The 22,554-nt window shown below is 40.2% G+C and overlaps 2 protein-coding genes across 8 annotated transcripts in view; one reads left to right on the top strand and one right to left on the bottom strand.

Annotated features, from left to right (window-relative positions):
- LOC139750273 (zinc transporter foi-like) overlaps positions 1 to 22,554 on the bottom strand; it is a 258,282-nt gene that overhangs the window by 182,654 nt on the left and 53,074 nt on the right. For all 5 annotated transcript variants that reach the window (XM_071664854.1, XM_071664855.1, XM_071664857.1 and 2 more), the window contains exons 2-3: positions 5,124 to 6,063; positions 4,566 to 4,651 (exon numbers count right to left, since the gene is read on the bottom strand). In XM_071664854.1, coding sequence (XP_071520955.1) covers positions 4,566 to 4,651; positions 5,124 to 5,799 — 762 coding nt within the window. In that variant the 5' untranslated portion in view covers positions 5,800 to 6,063. The remainder of the gene's footprint in view (positions 1 to 4,565; positions 4,652 to 5,123; positions 6,064 to 22,554) is intronic.
- LOC139750274 (proton-coupled zinc antiporter SLC30A2-like) overlaps positions 1 to 22,554 on the top strand; it is a 177,516-nt gene that overhangs the window by 50,146 nt on the left and 104,816 nt on the right. For all 3 annotated transcript variants that reach the window (XM_071664859.1, XM_071664861.1, XM_071664860.1), the window contains exon 2: positions 3,615 to 3,677. In XM_071664859.1, coding sequence (XP_071520960.1) covers positions 3,615 to 3,677 — 63 coding nt within the window. The remainder of the gene's footprint in view (positions 1 to 3,614; positions 3,678 to 22,554) is intronic.

Raw genomic sequence — 22,554 nt, forward strand, 5'->3', positions numbered from 1 at the left:
GGTTAATGGAGTTTGTGGCTCTGGATATGCGTTTTGCATATGAGTAAAAGTATTTGGGGATATTCATTTTTTCTTTTGTTTCTTTTTTTTTTTTTTCTTCTTCTTATTCTTCCTGTGTTTCATATGACTTTTTAGTGTATGGTCTATGTCCGATAATTCAAGTATTGGGTGAGCTATAGTTTTTTTTAGAAGATCTGCCATTCTTTTTCGCCTCCTGTAGACCCTTTGTGCTTTCATCTCGCTCGTACACGTCTTGCATGATTGGATCACCACAGTGGTCATGCCATGTATACATTCCTCCTTTGTTTTGGTACTCAGCAGTGTTTCCCATTGTGTTGCAGACATCTCGCTGATCACATCCTCTCAATATATTCGCTTACCATCATAACTTAACTTAGTGAAAACATCACAATTTCGTGTGTTCTGACGGTTTGAGGTTATCGTGTCACATATTTGGTCCACATTATTTGTGATGATTTAAGTTTACAAAGTTACTTCCTCTGACTGGTTTTGTAATTTTTTGGTTTAAGGAGAACTTTTTTCATAGTCTGAATAACTTTTTTTTTTTGCAGCTGTTCGTCCGAGCTGCTTCCAGTGTCAGTACTTTCCACTTCGATGTTATTTTCTTCCTGACTCCTTCTAATTTGTGGTAGACTAAGTCTGCAAAGACAAGTATATTTGAGACTTTGTTTCCGAGGAGATGGACACATGATTCCATGTTTCGTATTTGTTCCGTAAATAATTCATGAGGCTTTGCGTCAGGTGGTTTATAGATTACTGCAATGACCCTATGTCTGGGTTTTCAGTCTTGACAACAAGTGCTTCTGCTACATCATCTGAGGAGTTCAAAATTTCAGTTGCTATAAGTGTATCTCCTGTATGCAGTGCACCTCCTCCACATGATCTAGTCCCGTCGCATCTGTACAGGTTGTACTTTTGGATCCACACCTCATTATTGATATGGTCTTTTGTGTGTGTTTCAGCGAAGGCCACAATTACTGCACTTAACTCATTCAGCAAGCCTCTTATAAATGAGATCTTAATTTGTTTTGTGTGATTTCAGTCCTTGTTTGTTGGAATATATGAAGGACGTTACAGGCTTGTCTCTGTAGTGTTTTTTTGGGGGGCTTATATACTTTGTTCTCCTGTATTTGGCAGAGAGCTTTCAGTCCCCTCACCATCCTGAGGAAGGAAGCCAGTGTCATTCCCTCGTCTGGTAGGTCTTCCCTACCTCTGTTTGGCCTTGTGTCTGTCCCTAAAAAAGTTCGTGTGTTTTGATGGCCACTCGGGATACATCTCATTGTCCCTGATATGTGTTGGCGCTCACAGTACTCATTCATGCTGCCCTTAATCTCTAATGACTATTCGCATAGTTCCGGTTGGCAAAATGTGCATCCTTCCCCATACTGACATGTACCTTTCTTTCTTCATTCATTTTACACATTTCCTAAGATGTTTAGATCTACATTTATCCCCAGTACGCTACGCCAGTCTTGCCATATGAGCAAGAGTAGTACCTACAGACTTTGATGATCCCTGGGATTTGCAGTTTATCTAATGCGTCGTACCTCACCCACTCCGTGTGTGCGGCCAGGCCTGTGAGAGTTTCCTGGCTTCCGCTCTCTTCCTCCCTACCTCCTTCCATACCTAAGACAGCGTCGAGGTCGCTTCCTTCACTCACATCCGTGCTAGAAGTTTCCTGGCCTCCACTCTCCTCCCTCATACCTAAACCAGTTGTGCCAGATACTAGACCAAACAATACCGACCCATCTCCCTCTCAGCAGCTCCAGGGAAGATATCCAACACAGGTTAAAGTAAAGAAAATAACAACCCCTGAAACCACGATCATTATTGTTCGAGGAAGTAGGAGCACCACCTCTGCAATTGCTGTCGTTGCATAATAAGGGGAAAAAATGCTATCGTTAGAGGTTTTGTAAACTGCACAGTCATACAAAGTCACATAAGCAAAGTCTTCGACAAAGTGTGTACAAGTGGTCTGCTGTACAGACTGTTACAGTTAGGTATGGCAGATAGCTCCGTGATAACGCCGTGTGACCTTTTAAACAACGCACCGCCGCAATCACCGTGAAATTGGCAACGTCGGCAAAGGCATGGCCTGATCATCAACGTTATAGATTAAGCTCCAGTGGGGGACATGAGCATCGACCTCCGCGTAGAAAACGAGGCGTTAACAGCGTTATGAAAACAGCACGATCCACCATTCGTACTCGCTTTCTACAGTCAGAGACGTCCATTCTCAGCTGCTTCGCAAGAGACTGGGAAAGAAAATAAGACATAGGAATGAGTGTAATTGTAACGCCGAAAAAAAAAACGATGCAACGTACCCATACACAGCAGTTGGTTAGATAAGAAAAATACCCTTACACGAAAACGCCCAAGTACATCAACGACTTGAGATGAAGCCAGTTAGTAGTATATACATGCTTATGAGAAGCAGCACGCTGGAAAAACGAGGTAGAAATTAGAAAACACCGGAAACACAAACTACAGACATATTCAAGACACTGACAGTAACACTGATAAGGAACTCTCTTGGTTCCCACGGGGTATCAAAGCTCTGTGAGAAGATCCAGTCATCTACCGATATACACACCAAACAATATCTGGCTTAACTTAGCTCATTTCTCAGGGTATCTTTCAACATAGTAGTGTGGCAATTCCCCCAATACTCCCTTCCTCCTCCCCAAGAACTCGAAGAGAAAAAAAGCCATTGTTTTTCCCCCAAAAAACTAGGCCCTTTGAGGCCATTTTTGGTATAACTGAATTGTAATATTAGCTTTCTATTCTCATATGACAACGTGAAGAGCGATGTTAACTTTCAGCTTTCTGTCAAGATAGAAATTATTCTTCTCCACTGACATAAATTAGGTCCTTCTGAAATTTTGCCCCGGTAGTGAAAATTCCTTTCAAGATGTCCTGTAATCACTTCTCACAGCCAGTTGTTACTACACACACACACACACACACACACACACACACACACCAGCAAGCCACATACTACATCTGTACTCTCTATATTTTTCTCCACTGTGCCTTCTCCTGTCCAACCCCTATCAGCTTTTCTAACCACAAACCGATTAAAGAAAAAAGACCTGTGTTTCTAACAATTTTAATCCCAGTACATAAGACACTTATTCTTGGTTTCTCGACCAATTCAGTATACTTACATAGATGTAATACCAATACAAGTAAACACTGATATCACATTTAGCAAAAATATGTTTTTCTTTTCTTTTTTAGTCTGTATCATGACATACATTCTGCTCTCATATCTGGACATTACACTTATCTTTTTTTCTTGTAAATTGCTTACCTTGACATTATTACTAATGGAACTGTATAATTGACACCAATAATCTATAATGTATCCGAGGCCATTTCTTAACTATGTCAATATCCATTTTTTCTATCATAAACCAATATCAGTGATTTTTATCTACTTCCTTCTCCAGCTTTAAAAGATATTCGTCCTCATGAGTTATTTTCTCCAGCTGCTAACCATCCTTTGATATTCATTATTTTCCCAGAAATTACAAAGACGTTTTTTTATATATATAAAAAAAGACAACCTAACCCATTCTTCGTTCCGGCAGGAGGGGAGCGATTACGACACTCCGTCGCCACCTCCGCTGTACAATGAAGAGGAAGAGGAGAGGGTGAGTAGTAGTAGTACCTTATCTTTGTTTGGTTCCCTCCTGCCGCCCAAGACGTGCCATACGTGCCGATACTACCCTACCTTTTTGGGTCTCTCAGGTGTTGTTAGGTGAGCAGTGCCTTGTGTGTGTGTGTGTGTGTGTGTGTGTGTGTGTGTGTCATTACTATTCTGTTATCATTCGCACGTTACGGAGAGTTTTACAATGTCATTACCCCGACTCTTAACGTTACATGTCTGCATCAAAGTCTTTGCTCCCAGCTTAAGCCTGGTGTGTGATTCATTTTTACCTTTCTGTACTAGACGATGAGGTTGGGGGGGGGGGGTAACACTCGTGGGACGTCATCTCTTAAACATTCTATAGTCATCAAAACTAGATTTATGCGTGCTGTCTGCATTAACTATGTCCTCAGTCATCTTATTCATCTCCCACTGTAGAAAAAAAAAAAAATTTCCTTACCTCTTTATATAGCAAGTTACTTGCTTTCTTTCATATCATATGTCCTCTGGTTGCTCAATCCCTACATCTCTTGAGAACTGTTCACTGCCTGCGTATCGATCTGTCCTAAAAACTTAAAGGTTGTGGTGAGGTCGCTCCTCACATTCCTCTCTACCAAGGTGGGCAAATTTAAAGCCTCTAGCCTTTCCCTCTAGCTCAGTCAGCTCTCCTAATTCTAGTACCATTATTCTTGCCTTTCTCTACATCTTCTGTATTTGCTTTTGTGCTTATTTAGCTGCGGAAACCAAACTTGAGAAGCCTATTCTAGTTCTGGTCGTATCGCGAGTGTGTGTTGGGTGTGTGTTAATCGCTGACAACGTGGTCTGCTGTCGGTAATGCCTTACCGTAGTTGGGTTTGTTGGTCTCTATGGTACAAGAGAGGAAGTGGCTTACCTTTACAGGCCTCTCTGTTGCCGCTGAAGCCGGGCCTGTTGTATTAGGGGGTGTGACTTCGACTATGCCGCCGTTTCTAGGGAAGCCTGTGATAAAGGAGAGAACATATGAGACTTGCAGCAGAATCTACACAGTCGAGGAACAGCTTTGCAACACTTGACTACATTAACTATAGTCACAACCATCAGAAATTATTATAACTTAGTCGTACCCGAAAATATTCATAACAAACTGGAAAAGGGAGGGAATTTCACCTTTCAAAGTGAACGAATTTAAATTCAAATATAATCATTCCTGACTCGGGCTGACCTTTATCATTTAACTCTATCATATACACGATTATCAGACGAAGCATTTCAAATATATTTACGGTTTTATATCTATCAAAACATACATATGTAAAGAAGATATTTGAAATAGAATTAAATCCGTTAAAAGAAGAATTATTTTCATAATTTACTAAAAAGAATTAACTATAATAAAGTGAATTCAAACTAAATCCGTTTAGAAGCGAATGAACATAACCCTACAAATTTGTCACAAATATTTGCAACTCACTGTTCTTGCCTGGCGTGTGTGTCCGTGCCGCGCCACTACCACCGTACCTCCCACGACCCCTGCCAGACTCGTTCTCGTGTCCGTGGTCACTGTGGTCGTGGTCGTGATCATCATGGCGCTCGCTCCTACCCCTGTTGTTACGCGGCGGGCTGAGGGTCGTCAGAAGCGCACTCCTCTTCTGATGGTCGTTCTTGTGGCTGTTGTCTGCCAGGCGCGACCTGTTGCTGTGACGGCCGTCGTGGCGATCCATGTCGTTGTGTTCAGAATGGTCCTTAGAATGGCTGTGGTCGTCTCCGAGGTGGCTACCCCGCCCTTGGTCGTCGTGGGCGTCCTTGTCATCCACAGCAGCGTGTTTAGGGTCGTCCCCAGAGTGGTTGTCATCGTCACCTAGACGACTGCCGCACTTGTGGTCTTTAGGGTGATGGTCATGGGTCACGTGGTCGTCCCCTGTGTGGTGCTCGTGCCCACTTTTATCCACATGAATAATCAGGTTGTTAAGGAGCTTCTGTAGCCCTTCCGGTGTGATGGTACCCGTCCCTTCGGCGTAGCGTGTGAAAAGCTCCCGAAGGTGTGGATCGTCCTTAAAGATCTGCTCGTCACTCACGCCTGGAGCGGGACAAGTCAGCACCGCTCGCAACACCAGCAGCAAAACTAGGAATGCTGCCCCATACGCCATGGCAAGACACACAAAGTAGCAGCGGCAGTGGGTTCGGTGGAGGTGCGGCGGGCAGAGCGCGCGCCCACAGGTGTTCTGGTGTGGAACGTAAGGTTAGAAGTGCTGGTGGTGGTGGTGGTGAAGGGGGCGGCGGCAACGGCTGAAGCGACAGCAGCTGCTGTGACACCAATAACGCGGGCTTTGTAGTAGGCGTGTGGGTGTTGTTCACCTTCTCGACACCTCTCCTCTCCTCCGACTCCTGCCGTTATGAGACCCAACATTCACCTGTGAAAGAAAAAAAGTATCCAATTGAACGATCCTTAATGTAAGAAAAAAAAATGTATGCAAGGAAAGAGCTATGGGGGGGGGGGGGGTGTTACTGACATGCAAGATAGCGGGAAAGGTGGGGCTTTATCACAGAAATGTCACAGAGGGGAAGGATGCAGAGTAAAAGGGGAAATTTCCCCGTCGGGTACATGTGGGAGGATGGTTCAGGAAGTAACTGGCCCAAAAGAGAGTTGAAACAGCGTCAACCCATAACCCGTCATGCTGCATGCTCACGTAAAGCACATGGAACGATCATGACCCACAAATAATTTGATTTTCATTCCTGTAGGATAATTTATACCGAGTATCTAGAAATACTGTTACTGGTGATCCACAACTGATCATTGTTTCTTGAAAAATACGGTCCAAAATGTCTATCTCTTCTCAAACTATATTTCTTCTGAAACTCGTGAAATTGAATTTTTTGAAATACTACTCGTATTCACTAAGCTGCTCATATATATATATATATATATATATATATATATATATATATATATATATATATATATATATATATATATATATATATATATATATATGCAAACCTCCCAGCGTACCTTAAATAAGCAACACAAGTGCGTGCATATGTAAGCTGAATACATAAAACTCGGCAGAAATATGTAACCCAATGACTGTCGGGTCATATATTTCTGTTAGAAAGTGTTGGTTGGATCCTGGCAAGCGGTGCTAATTATATATCATCAAATAATTCCTGATTCCTCAGTCTGCCTGATCATACACATCAGTGTATCGTCCAGTACGAACGTAAAGACGGCAAAATAGCCTTGTCTGTTCTATTTATCGAATGGATTCAATCGCTCGTAATTTATCACTGAATCATGTCCCATCTAACAACAACTGCTCTTGGCTAACGACTCTTCCTGAAAAATTTTATGGTAGGGCTGAAAACAATTAGTGTACTCTTATGAATACGCTTTGTTAGCAGGTTTGCAGGCTGAGTCACTCTTACTCAAGAGGCTTTGTTACCTTTTTTTCTGTCAACAAACTGAGGCACAAAGCTGTTCTTATCTAGCTTTTTTTTTTTTTTTCCTGCTTAGCCTTATCTAGATACTAGACAGTTCATATTCTATATGTATATACCCGATACACAGACAACATGTGTTTAAGTAAGGCTGAGTAGATGAAACGCAAAACCTAACCTGTAAAGCCAGAGATATACCGACAGCGAGAAATACACACACACACACACACACACACACACGGACAATGTGAGGGTTTGCTCCATCCGTCTGTCTGTAGATAAAAAGTTGGATGTAGTGGTTCGATACCAACCCTACTCTTTTTTTTTTTATTTTAGCTGAGACGGCTCGGGCAAATGAAGCCATAATTGAGGCCAACTCATGATATATATTTTTTAGCTTGTGCTAGATAACAAAACGTGTTCATGGTATCTATGATTAATGTGTACAGTACCACAGGGAACCTTCCCTTCTATGTCTTAGCTGCTTTTTCATGAAACAAATACAAATTCCCACTTTATACATGGTCTCAACAACTCTCTCTCTCTCTCTCTCTCTCTCTCTCTCTCTCTCTCTCTCTCTCTCTCTCTCTCTCCCCGGCCGTCCACAATGTCACCTACGTCACTGATCACGTGGTCCATGTAACGTGCCTACCAAACGTTACCGATACGATAGAACTGAACCAATGTAACTATCGGAGTTTGAATAACGGTAAAGCGTTACTATATTCCAGGTTCTGAAAACGATCAGATGAAGGTCTGACTGTAACTTTTCATTGTTTTCGTGCCGTTCACAGAGAGAAACACTGAATCTCGTGTGGTGAATATGGCAGTGTACCAAAACTGTTTTGTGGACCAATCACCGCTGACTCGAACACAAGTATTTGCTTTGATTCACACTCTCCATAAGAGGTTTAGCTTAGAACATATATCGTCGTAGAGCTGTAACAACTTAATCAGTAAATACTTATGCTCTAAAGTCCCCATAGTTTTGATCCTTTCCCATCGCAGATAACAGCGTACTCTTAAATGATAGATTCAATGATAGCTACTGGAGCACATCATCCTTTCTCTTTTCTGTTATTATAAACAGATTCTCCACCGCATTACCAATAACTCTCCACTTCTCCACCACCCCCTTCCCCCCAAAAAAAAATCCCCAAACAGGTCAACAATCAAAAAAAAAAAAAAATATTTGCAACTTCATGCCTAGTCATTACCTAGAGGAGATAAGGTTAGATTCCTTTTCTGCTTTTCCTCTTACTTTATGATCTAGGAGAATCCAAAATCACATCACCTTAACATGAACTACATACATTATTTTTCATACTGGACCTTCGTAACAGTATTATATTCCCTTGTTATTCATAGAACCGTACCTCCCCACGTCTAACGAATCAGTAACAATAATTGGCTAATCTTTTACGCTGCATCATTAGCAAACCGGTTTTAATCTAGCCCACTAATTACCGAAATTGGTGCTTAATCACCAAGCGTCAAAACTGTAATCATTAGACCACGGTGTAAGAAAGAAATTGACATATTGACATTTATACCTGTTCTTAAGGCTCCTGTAGGATATCAAGATAACGAAGAAAAAGTGACGCTAATCTTATCCAAAAGGTCTGTTATCATGAGACATAAAGCCATAACAGGTTAAGTACCAGTGAAGTAGGTTTTAGTGGAGAAAAGAAACCTCAGAAGTAAGCAATAAAGTTTCAGTGTGAATCCTGTGACGACTGTTAGCTCATGCTTACGAATCAGGTTGTGATGTTACAAGTTATATATATAAGACTAGGTTTATTGTTTTAACCTGTGCATGTTTTATCGAGTTCGATCAAGGAGGAGGGGAGAGGGGAGACGAAGATTCAGGTAAGTTAAGCTGAAGTGAGAGAGGATATTGGGAATCAGGGCCTGAACATTCAGGAGGGTGAGAGACGTGCATGGAATATATCAAAGTGGAGCGATGTGGTAGGGTTGACTTGCTGTCGGTGGGATGAATAATAGTATTTGAAACTGTTAAGATGGAGCATGTGATGATGATCTGTGCGACTTGTTTATGTATGGTATAGGAACTGGTTTCGGTACACTGTCCGTGACGAAAAAATGATGTAAGCGAATGAAGCCATTGTTCGTTTGTTCCTGGTCCTTCTAGAGTCAAGGAAAACAATTAGGTATATGAAAAAGGAAATGGCAAACCAAACATAAAAGTTGCTGACCTGGCTATAAGCAGCAGTGACCAAAATTTGGCGATTTGATTGTCCAACAACAGACCTAAGTGAGAATGCCTTCATTTTTTGTCACGTCACTGGTCTAGCAAGCTTTACGAAGTACATTCAAGTTTACGCAAGCAGGTCAGTGATAGGCTTGAAGACATATTTTCCTGATTGAGAGAGGATTAGTCTGAACTATGAATTTGCTACGCTCAGTATCGGCTTTAGTAAAGAATATCAGTCATCCCATTTCCCTTGAGTCATATTGTATTATATATATATATATATATATATATATATATATATATATATATATATATATATATATATATATATATAGAGAGAGAGAGAGAGAGAGAGAGAGAGAGAGAGAGAGAGAGAGAGAGAGAGAGAGAGAGAGAGAGAGAGAGAGAGAAGCATGGTTCTCTAATCAAAAGCTTGTCATCTTTGTCCCCTTCAAAACACAAACCAAATTTTCTAACAAGTCCTATAGTGAGTTCAGTAGGCTCCATCATATATGAATTGTCAAAGTGGTTATGTTCTTTATCAAGCCCATTAGTGGGTAAAATATCAAATTCTAATATCACGAACAATGTAGATCTAGTTAACAAGCTTAATCAATGCTAATTTTGATTTCAAACTGGTTAGCTTTGATGTTTCACCTCTGTTCACAAAAGTTTAGTTGACAACCTCTTGAAATATCTGTTTGATGTATTGGGTGATATTCAATTACCTGTTTCAAATTCTGTTTTTATTGAATTGATAAAATTGTGTATAAAAGATTGTGTGCTTCAATTCATTAGAGAATGTTAAGCTCAAAAATTCGGTATGGCAATGGGTAACCCCCTTTCACCTGTATTAATCTTTATACGGAATTCTTTGAAACAAAGTTACTAAGGGATATCTTACCTTCTAATGCAATTTGGTTTAGGTATGTAGATGATGTTCTTTGTGATTGGCCAACTAATGAAAATTTACAAATATTTCTCCCTTTACTTAACAGTTCAGTACTTTCCATTAGATTTATTGTAGAAAATGAAAATACTGGTATGATACCATTTTTAGATTGCATGATCCATAGGGATGGAAACAAGTTTAAGTTTAGCATATACAAAAAACCACCAATATATGCATTATTACTAAGCTCAACATGACAGTTAAATTATCATCATTCCAGTCTGTGTTCCTTAGGGAATTACATATTTGCAGTCCAGAGTTTATTGATGATGAGTTTGAGAAGATATATTCTATTGGATCCAAGTTAAAGTATCCCAGATCTTTCTTTGATAAATCCCTTAAGTTGGCAAAGAAATAATTTTATAGAGTGTGAACCCAAACCTCCCCTTGACAACCAAGAACCTTTTAGTTCTCATTTTTTATGCTAATTTTACTTTACTTCCCATGTTGCTTAAATCCTTTAATGTAAATGTTGCCTTCAACTACAACAGTGCTATTAAGAATATCTCAATCAGGAACGCACCAAAACGTTCTGCAAGATGCATCTATAGGGTGCCGTGTAAAAATTGTGATAAGTTTTATGTTGGGCAAACTAGTAAGGGTCTTTTGTGTTAGACTTAAGCAACATAGGTATGGTGTAAGAACAGGAAAAGAACCAGATGCTTTGTTTAATCATGTTAAAAATTATGATATATTAACTCTAACTCCTTTACCACAAGAAATATCATTGAATCTTCTGCTATTGAATACACAAAGAATTGTAACATTTATATTAGTAGAAGTCTATACAAATTGGATAGCTTTATTGTTGATAAAATTTGTAAACAGTTCCCCTTCTTGTCCATGTAATAAGTTTATGATACGCTTGTTGCCAGACTCGAACGCACCCGATCTATATTCGGGTAGTCATTTGTTTACCAAATGGAGTCCGATTAACGCCTCTTCATTGTATATCATCTGACTGTTATATTTCTGTTTTGTATCTCTCCTGATGATGTGATCATTACAGGAAAGTGCACTTGGGAACTTAATATTAGTGATGGTCTATACAAATTAGATAACTTTATTGTTGATAAGATTTGTAAAATGATAAGTTTATGAACGCTCGTTGTATGTTTTGGACAATCACATGTTTACCAAATGGCGTCCTAGCTTCGTCTCTTCGATGTATATCAACTGACTGTTATATTTCTCTCTTGTGTCTCCCCTGATGATGTGATTATTACACGAAAGTGCACTTGGGAACTTTTCGTGTTTCATTTTCCCCGTGGACTCATAGGAATATCTTGATCACGCGCAAAATTGTGATCCTTTCCAACATATATATATATATATATATATATATATATATATATATATATATATATATATATATATATATATATATATATATACATATATATATATATATATATATACACACATATATATATATATATATATATATATATATATATATATATATATATATATATATATATATATATATATATATATATATATAATATATGTGTGTGTGTTATATAATAGTCTACGCCGGGTACCCAATTTATCGACCAAATCCTAAAGAGGATGAACAGCTGGGTTGGACCGACTGCTATAACACAAGATTCAGACCTGCGCAGTCGAGCCAGGGTGGCTCGTGAATGCGTCACAACATTAACCCGGTACACCACAAAGGGTGCAGATTGGAGAGGCTAGAAGGGCGAGTGACGACTTCTGTGTTGATGCAGACACTGTTACGGGTGAGGCAGTGTTCTCTGATCACGGGACGGGGTTTAGCCGCCCCATAGAGAGTGAAAAGCAGCCACTGCAAAAACTTAAGACTCTGACGGCCACCAGTACGTCACTACAAGCTGACTCGACTAGCGGCCGCGGAACATCAGAACTCCCTGTTATTTCTGCCTAGTATTTTGAGGACACGGCAATGGGCAAGCTAGCAGAAAGACGTGGATGGGAGATGGGAGATAAAATGAAGGAGTTTGGAGGAAAGATGAGACAGAAAAAAGGGAAAGATAGTGTGGGAGGAAGACATTAACGTTGCACTAGGATCAGCATGTGTCTTGGTCAGCCTGGCCTCAGGTGTCGCACATGCAAACGAAACTGACGTGTGTGACTTTTGAGAGAAATACTGAGACATACTGTGACATCTGGTGACGTTGAGGAAATTATTGAGATATATTATGACGTCTGTTTACGTGTTTTGAGAAATGGTTACGCTGAGAAAATTATTGAGACTCCGTGACATTTTCCCCCACTGGTTTGCTGCCCAACAGATACGAATTTTCTGACCAAGCGAGCAATGACGGCACGACCCTTTAGCACGATTATACGACCCCTGACCCTGACGGCAATACCCTTAGGTGTGATGGATTGGCTTTTGACCTCAGGGTTAGATCATCGGTTACCCCACAGGTCGCACGAACCGTCATACTTAGGAGAAGATGAAAGGCAGGTCTACAATCTCCTTAAATATCCATAGCTCCTATTTTCCCTTGCTCCTCTATCACTTCAGTTTCCCCCCTTCCTAACACCCCCCCCCCCCCCACACACACACACTTTTTTTTTTCAACTTATACCTGTCTTACATGAGGAATTTTCTACGTGAATGGGGCCCTCGACTTGAAAAAAAAAAGAAATCTCATAAGCACCTTAGTATTCTACACTGCTCATGACCAAACAGGTTCTTTAATGAAGCATATGTTTGTTTCATTTCCTTCATAAAAGAAGTACTACTTCGGTAGTCGAAAAAAAAAAAGAATGTGTGACTTGGGAATTTCTTAACTTGTGCTTTAAAATGTTGGATTTTGGAGAGAAGAGTTGGCTAGTTCAGATTAGAAACGTTATAACTAAATAACTAAATGGTGGTCCGATAAAAGTAACATTGTGGATGAAACGAACAGCCACCAACTGATGATCTGTAATAAGTTGGTTTACGAACACAGAGATGCACATATACACACGTTCCAAAGTCAGGTAAAATCACTTACGCTGAATGTATTTTATCAGTATTTTGATATTACTAATATTTTGTCAAATATTACGCAGAAAAAATGAATGTATATCTTACAAACTTGTATAGTAATTTATCTTCGATCACAAAACTAGTTTATATGATAATCTCATGCAAAATTTGAAGAATGATATATATATATATATATATATATATATATATATATATATATATATATATATATATATATATATATATATATATTCCTGAGTCCACGGGGAAAATGAAACACGATGAGTTCCCAAGTGAACTTTCGTGTAATAATCACATCATCAGAGGAGAGACAAGAGAGAAGTATAACAGTCATTTGATATACAAAGAAGAGACTTAGCTAGGACGCCATTTGGTAAACCATGGAAAGTTTTGTGGGTCCAGGATGTGGAAAGGGAGCTGTGGTTTCGGTGCATTACGTAACATGACAGCAAGGGACTGTCTTTTCCTAGCGCTGCCTCGCGCGCGTGCGGGGGGAGGGGGTTGTCATTCCATGTTTGGCGGGGTGGCGACAGGAATGAGTAAAGGCAGCAAGTATGAATCATGTACATGTGTATATATGTATATGTTTGTGTGTATATATATATATATATATATATATATATATATATATATATATATATATATATATATATATATATTTTTTTTTTTTTTTTTTTTTTTTTTTTTTTTTTTTTTTTTGCTTTGTCGCTGTCTCCCGCGTTTGCGAGGTAGCGCAAGGAAACAGACGAAAGAAATGGCCCAACCCACCCCCATACACATGTATATACATACGTCCACACACGCAAAATATACATACCTACACAGCTTTCCATGGTTTACCCCAGACGCTTCACATGCCCCGATTCAATCTACTGACAGCACGTCAACCCCGGTATACCACATCGCTCCAATTCACTCTATTCCTTGCCCTCCTTTCACCCTCCTGCATGTTCAGGCCCCGATCACACAAAATCTTTTTCACTCCATCTTTCCACCTCCAATTTGGTCTCCCTCTTCTCGTTCCCTCCACCTCCGACACATATATCCTCTTGGTCAATCTTTCCTCACTCATTCTCTCCATGTGCCCAAACCATTTCAAAGCACCCTCTTCTGCTCTCTCAACCACGCTATTTTTATTTCCACACATCTCTCTTACCCTTACGTTACTTACTCGATCAAACCACCTCACACCACACATTGTCCTCAAACATCTCATTTCCAGCACATCCATAGCCCACGCCTCGCAACCATACAACATTGTTGGAACCACTATTCCTTCAAACACTCATTTTTGCTTTCCGAGATAATGTTCTCGACTTCCACACATTCTTCAAGGCTCCCAAAATTTTCGCCCCCTCCCCCACCCTATGATCCACTTCCGCTTCCATGGTTCCATCCGCTGCCAGATCCACTCCCAGATATCTAAAACACTTCACTTCCTCCAGTTTTTCTCCATTCAAACTCACCTCCCAATTGACTTGACCCTCAACCCTACTGTACCTAATAACCTTGCTCTTATTCACATTTACTCTTAACTTTCTTCTTTCACACACTTTACCAAACTCAGTCACCAGCTTCTGCAGTATCTCACATGAATCAGCCACCAGCGCTGTATCATCAGCGAACAACAACTGACTCACTTCCCAAGCTCTCTCATCCCCAACAGACTTCATACTTGCCCCTCTTTCCAAAACTCTTGCATTCACCTCCCTAACAACCCCATCCATAAACAAATTAAACAACCATGGAGACATCACACACCCCTGCCGCAAAGCTACATTCACTGAGAATATATATATCATATATATATCATATATATATATCATATATATATATATATATATATATATATATATATATATATATATATGTGTGTGTGTGTGTACGTTAAAATATATAGGTATGTATATGTGCGTGTGTGGACGTGTATGTATATACATGTGTATGTGGGTGGGTTGGGCCATTCTTTCGTCTTAGAATTATCTTGAATGTGAGGTGACCAACTTTTTTTTTCGATTGGTAGTTACAACTTAAAAGTTGACAGCCGCAGTGACTGTCAGTCGCTAGTCCTAAAGCCTAGATAAACAACCGACCAACCAATATCCTCATGAAGAGCCAGCCATACATGCAGCGGGAGTGTGTATGGTCTTAGAATAATCTTGAACACCTGAAGAAGTTCAACTGTTTACGATTCCAAGTTATACCTTCACAAACACCGTAATATGCCTTGCAGGCGAGATTCCTGTCTCCAGCAAGCAACAGATTCGTCGAATGAAATTGCGAGAAGGTGTGGACTCCAAGTGGAGAGACCGAGGTGAAAGTCTCTACCGTGAAACGTTTCTCTTGTAACCCGACGTGACTGGGCAGCTATGAGTAGCCTAGGAATCTCCCTCACTGGCTACCTCACCCGTACAAATGACGCGCCACAAGTACATACTAGTGTCTTTAACGGTGATATCACGGAGCGGTATCCTCTCACGTCGTCACTGGTGATGTTGGTGATTAGGCAAGGGACGACTACAAACGTCAACTGTAGAGATGTCTGCTTGACGCGCCTGCTAACGAGCATCGCCAGTAGTGAGTTCAGTTAGCGACACTTACTGACGAACACTGCCAGTGGTGACGTCAGTGATCAGCGCCTACTGACAAACATCATCAGTGGCGTTGGTGAGGGGCACGTGTGAACAAACATAGCCAGTGGTAACGTCATCGAGCAGCGCCTAGATACCAACATCGTCAGTGGAAAGGCTGGTGAGGCATGAATTACACCATCGTCATGTGTTGGGTCACTTCCTTTGCCCCGAGTGATTTCGTCAGCTGACCATGAACCCCCACCGCCACCCCAACATGACAAAGTCGTCAGTTAAGACATAAACATGGCGTCATCAGGATGGCGTTGTATTACAACTCTCGTCAGTTTCCTTCCACTGCACCGAAACAACCTCCGTCGAGAGGGACGCACGCCACTGAGTCAGTCAGTGTGGGTTACGCGCTCAGAGACCCCCGCTCGATCCCAGTTACTAAGAGGATACAGAGGAATGCTGACAGCAGCAACAGATCAGTGGATCCTTTCGAGGATGCTTTTAAAATCGGAAGAGAGTTGAGGCATAGATTGAGTGTGCTAAGGGTAGGAAAGCCGACAATGTCGTAAGGAGAAATAAAACCTATAAACATTGTTTGCAACACAGGAAGAATAAATGTCAGCTGTAGACTTGAGGTATTCGTGAAACCTGTTCCTTTACGTACTTATGGTCTGGTTCTCGTCTGCTTTAATTAGTAATTCATTACAAATGTTAACAATCGTGTTGAAGAAAAAGCACTTTGCATCGAGTTGGTAAACGTGACTAATGAAATTAAACAAATGTAGCCTTAAATATCACCTAAGCTCGAATTTCTCAAGCCTTTGATAACTTTGGTACCTGTCTCAAATCGCCTCTTAACCTTCCCTTCCCTAAGCTAAATAAGTTTAAGTCGTCTAACTGGCTCTCAATTTTGTTTCTCAGTCTTGGAATCATCTTACTTGCTTGCCGCTGTAGCCTAGTATCTATTCAACCTTTTTTTTCAAGTAGGGCGACCAAAATTGACGCAGTATTCACTCTGGGGACACACCAATGAAGTGAAGAGAGTTTATATTAGTTTCTTAAGACTAGAATTCGAATGTCACATTCATGAATCTTAGAATTTTATCCTTTTTCGCTGTTTCGCTGTTTTCATGCACTGCTTACTTTTATATCGTCACACACATTACACCGAAGTGTTCTTCTTCATTCAACTTTTGTAGTTCATCAGAATTCATAATGTCGGTTACTCTCTCGTCTCTCGTTTTTGCCACACAGGTGTTTAGTTCTGCACGAATCGATATCGAAATCAATTTTCTACCTGTGAGTGCAGGTTGTAACTGTTAACGTTGATCTCTATCACAACATTATTTCCAAGCTTAATATATGCGAATTTTAGTTTCACGTAACGCAACCCAATTATCAGTGTCGGTAATATGTCATTTATTCATTCTATTGCCCAATACCCTTTGAACCCTATGAGACTCATTTAGGCTACTTACAATCTACTATAAACTGAAAATAACCCATGAAGACATCATGAGGTAAACTGCACCATATCATTACTAGTTTATACATCGTTTCATACCGTTTTCTAAGACTCGGAGGACTGTAGCAAAAACTATGAAAACTGGAAAAAATGAATCCAAATCAAATATATATTTTTTCGCTGCTTCGAAGACAAAACAAAGAAAAAATCATTTTCGCTGAGAATGATATACATTTAAAATATCCTTTCCTTTCAGTGTTATTTTTTAATTGAAATTCACATCACGCTATTTCTCTCTTTATAGAGATATAGGAAGGGGGATTTACGGTATGGAGGTGTAACCCGTCATGCAAGCGAGGCTATATATAACTATGGTTTCGCCAGAAGATGCAGTGAAACAGTCCATCCTATGAAAAAGTAAATAGATTAAAACATCTTTAATTTGATAGTGATAATTGGTCATATATTGAACTGATTTTAGTAAGTACGATTACGTTATCTTCCGATAACTTGAAAAAAGTTATTTGAAACATTTTTCTCTGTTTCTTAATTCTTCCGATTCATATGGCCCCCCCGGACCTTAAAAAAGGTTATATACAACACTGATGATAATTTAGAAAATTTCGTAAAGGGAAAACTCTAGATAGTTTGAAAAAAAATTTCTTTCGTTTTTGCCCCAGGGCTACAATTGCAACAACTTTTTGAACAGATATTAATACAAGAAACTCGAAACAATCACCGTGTTCTTATCGGAACGTTGGGGAAAATTCCGTATTCAGATGAAAAAAATATATATATCATTTGTTCCTCGACTCCTAATCCGCCAGCACACGTGACCCAGGCAAACCTTTCCTGACTACGTCAACAGTGTAGCTGAAGTCTCTCTGCTGAAGCATGTAAATTCCAAAGTCATTCCCCTGGTTACATTTTGCACACTGCATATATAGTTTCCATCCTTTGTTTCAATTTACAGTTTTCCGTCAGAATCATCAAAATAAACTAAATAGACAGTACAAAAGTTGTGAGGATAGACTGAGTTTGCCGCTGGCTTATACAACTATTGTTTGGACCTACTCCATATGCTTTGATCAAAGCGCCTGCTGTACATTAGTGAAAGATCTCATTTACATACTACAATGTTACCGAAGCACAAGCGACCAACGTTCAAGTCTCGGAATAAGTTACCGATGTATAAGTTTAACGTCGATTAACTCGTAGATTGTAACGAAGCCAGAGAAGGTAGCACATTTTTGTACCCTAAACCTTACACCAAAAAAAAAAGGGTCCATAAGTTGCTGTCGAACAAAAGCAACCAGATAACCATCACAACCCTGCAGAGTGAAGGGGCGTATCCACCTATCTTACCCTTATCAACACCAAGTCACTGACAATTCAAAAAGTCATCGTACTTTTCAGAATTCAAACCCAGACTTAAGCAGACATCCTGAAACTGTAAGTATAACATTTTGACAAGAAAATAAAGGTGCGTAATGTTCAAGTACACTCTATATATATATATATATATATATATATATATATATATATATATATATATATATATATATATATATATTTTGCTTTGTCGCTGTCTCCCGCGTTTGCGAGGTAGCGCAAGGAAACAGACGAAAGAAATGGCCCAACCCACCCCCATACACATGTATATACATACGTCCACACACGCAAATATACATACCTACACAGCTTTCCATGCTTTACCCCAGACGCTTCACATGCCCTGATTCAATCCACTGACAGCACGTCAACCCCGGTATACCACATCGATCCAATTCACTCTATTCCTTGCCCTCCTTTCACCCTCCTGCATGTTCAGGCCCCGATCACACAAAATCTTTTTCACTCCATTTTTCCACCTCCAATTTGGTCTCCCACTTCTCCTCGTTCCCTCCACCTCCGACACATATATCCTCTTGGTCAATCTTTCCTCACTCATTCTCTCCATGTGCCCAAACCATTTCAAAACACCCTCTTCTGCTCTCTCAACCACGCTCTTTTTATTCCCACACATCTCTCTTACCCTTACGTTACTTACTCGATCAAACCACCTCACATCACACATTGTCCTCAAACATCTCATTTCCAGCACATCCATCCTCCTGTGCACAACTCTATCCATAGCCCACGCCTCGCAACCATACAACATTGTTGGAACCACTATTCCTTCAAACATACCCATTTTTGCTTTCCGAGATAATGTTCCCAGGATTTTCGCCCCCTCCCCCACCCTATGATCCACTACCGCTTCCATGGTTCCATCCGCTGCCAGATCCACGCCCAGATATCTAAAACACTTTACTTCCTCCAGTTTTTCTCCATTCAAACTTACCTCCCAATTGACTTGACCCTCAACCCCACTGTACCTAATAACCTTGCTCTTATTCACATTTACTCTTAACTTTCTTCTTTCACACACTTTACCAAACTCAGTCACCAGCTTCTGCAGTTTCTCACATGAATCAGCCACCATCGCTGTATCATCAGCGAACAACAACTGACTCACTTCCCAAGCTCTCTCATCCCCAACAGACTTCATACTTGCCCCTCTTTCCAAAACTCTTGCATTCACCTCCCTAACAACCCCATCCATAAACAAATTAAGAACCATTGCAACACAAACCTCGCCAGGTGGTAGAGTGTCCCGCAGTGTATCGAGACAGACTTCCCCAGAACTTTTTAAAGGGGAAGTAAATGTTTATAGTTGTGTTACTGGAGTGATAGTTTTCATACATGGTGCTTTGACAAGAAAATAGTGAAATTGGAAAAAATGTAGCTTAGACATTGAAGCTTATTGATACAGTGGTTAAATTGATGAGAACTACTATTGACGTTTGTGTAAATAAATTATACATTTCCCTTTTCCATAGCCAGAGGTTGAACCATTATGTGACATTCATTTTTTCATTTCATTTCAAGCTAGAAGTTTCAGTTTTCTAAATTATTTCTTACATTTTTCATATGTATATATATGTATATGTGTGTGTGTGTATATATATATTATCCCTGGGGATAGGGGTGAAAGAATACTTCCCACGCATTCCTCGCGTGTCGTAGAAGGCGACTAGAGGGGACGGGAGCGGGGGGCCAGAAATCCTCCCCTCCTTGTATTTTTTTAACTTTCTGAAATGGGAAACAGAAGAAAGAGTCACGCGGGGAGTGCTCATCCTCCTCGAAGGCTCAGACTGGGGTGTCTAAATGTGTGTGGATGTAACCAAGATGTGAAAAAAGGAGAGATAGGTAGTATGTTAGAGGAAAGGAACCTGGATGCTTTGGCTCTGAGTGAAACGAAGCTCAAGGGTAAAGGGGAAGAGTGGTTTGGGAATGTCTTGGGAGTAAAGTCAGGGGTTAGTGAGAGGACAAGAGCAAGGGAAGAAGTAGAAGTACTCCTGAAACAGGAGTTGTGGGAGTATGTGATAGAATGTAAGAAAGTAAATTCTCGATTAATATGGGTAAAACTGAAAGTTGATGGAGAGAGATGGGTGATTATTGGTGCATATGCACCTGCGCATGAGAAGAAAGATCATGAGAGGCAAGTGTTTTGGGAGCAGCTGAATGAGTGTGTTAGTGGTTTTGATGCACGAGACCGGGTTATAGTGATGGGTGATTTGAATGCAAAGGTGAGTAATGTGGCAGTTGAGGGAATAATTGGTATACATGGGGTGTTCAGTGTTGTAAATGGAAATGGTGAAGAGCTTGTAGATTTATGTGCTGAAAAAGGACTGGTGATTGGGAATACCTGGTTTAAAAAGTGAGATATACATAAGTATACGTATGTAAGTAGGAGAGATGGCCAGAGAGCGTTATTGGATTACGTGTTAATTGACAGGCGCGCGAAAGAGAGACTTTTGGATGTTAATGTGCTGAGAGGTGCAACTGGAGGGATGTCTGATCATTATCTTGTGGAGGCTAAGGTGAAGATTTGTATGGGTTTTCAGAAAAGAAGAGTGAATGTTGGGGTGAAGAGGGTGATGAGAGTAAGTGAGCTTGGGAAGGAGACTTGTGTGAGGAAGTACCAGGAGAGACTGAGTACAGAATGGAAAAAGGTGAGAACAATGGAAGTAAGGGGAGTCGGGGAGGAATGGGATGTATTTAGGGAATCAGTGATGGATTGCGCAAAAGATGCTTGTGGCATGAGAAGAGTGGGAGGTGGGTTGATTAGAAAGGGTAGTGAGTGGTGGGATGAAGAAGTAAGATTATTAGTGAAAGAGAAGCGAGAGGCATTTGGACGATTTTTGGACACTATATATATATATATATATATATATATATATATATATATATATATATATCCCTGGGGATAGGGGAGAAAGAATACTTCCCACGTATTCCCTGCGTGTCGTAGAAGGCGACTAAAAGGGGAGGGAGCGGGTGGCTGGAAATCCTCCCCTCTCTTTTTTTTTGATTTTCCAAAAGAAGGAACAGAGAAGAGGGCCAGGTGAGGATATTCCCTCGAAGGCCCAGTCCTTTGTTGTTAACGTTACCTCGCTGATGCGGGAAATGGCGAATAATATAAAAGAAAAAGAATATATATATATATATATATATATATATATATATATATATATATATATATATATATATATATATATTTATATTTTTTTTCCCTGGGGATAGGGGAGAAAGAATACTTCCCACGCATTCCCTGCGTGTCGTAGAAGGCGACTAAAAGGGAAGGGAGCGGGGGTTGGAAATCCTCCCCTCTCGTTTTTTTTTTTTTTTTTAATTTTCCAAAAGAAGGAACAGAGAAGAGGGCCAGGTGAGGATATTCCCTCAAAGGCCCAGTCCTCTGTTCTTAACGCTACCTCGCTATCGCGGGATATGGCGAATAGTATGAAAAAAAAAAAAAAAAAAAAAAAAAAAAATATATATATATATATATATATATATATATATATATATATATATATATATATATATATATATATATATATATGATCGGTGGTGAAGCCCCAGGCAAATCACTGAGTAACTCTTCAAGGGCCTAATCCCACACGCCCGACTCATCAAATGTGGTTTTTTTTTCATGTTAACTGAGACGGCAAGGGCAGCTGAGGCCTTAATCAAGGCCATCCTATTAACTATATATTTTTTTCTTTCATACTATTCGCCATTTCCCGCGTTAGCAAGGTAGCGTTAAGAACAGAGGACTGGGCCTCTGAGGGAATATCCTCACCTGGCCTCGTTCTCTGTTCCTTCTTTTGGAAAATAAAAAAAAAACGAGAGGGGAGGATTTCCAGCCCCCCGCTCCC

The sequence above is a fragment of the Panulirus ornatus genome, chromosome 9, assembly GCF_036320965.1.
Source record: "Panulirus ornatus isolate Po-2019 chromosome 9, ASM3632096v1, whole genome shotgun sequence".
NCBI classification, from domain to species: Eukaryota; Metazoa; Arthropoda; class Malacostraca; order Decapoda; family Palinuridae; genus Panulirus; species Panulirus ornatus.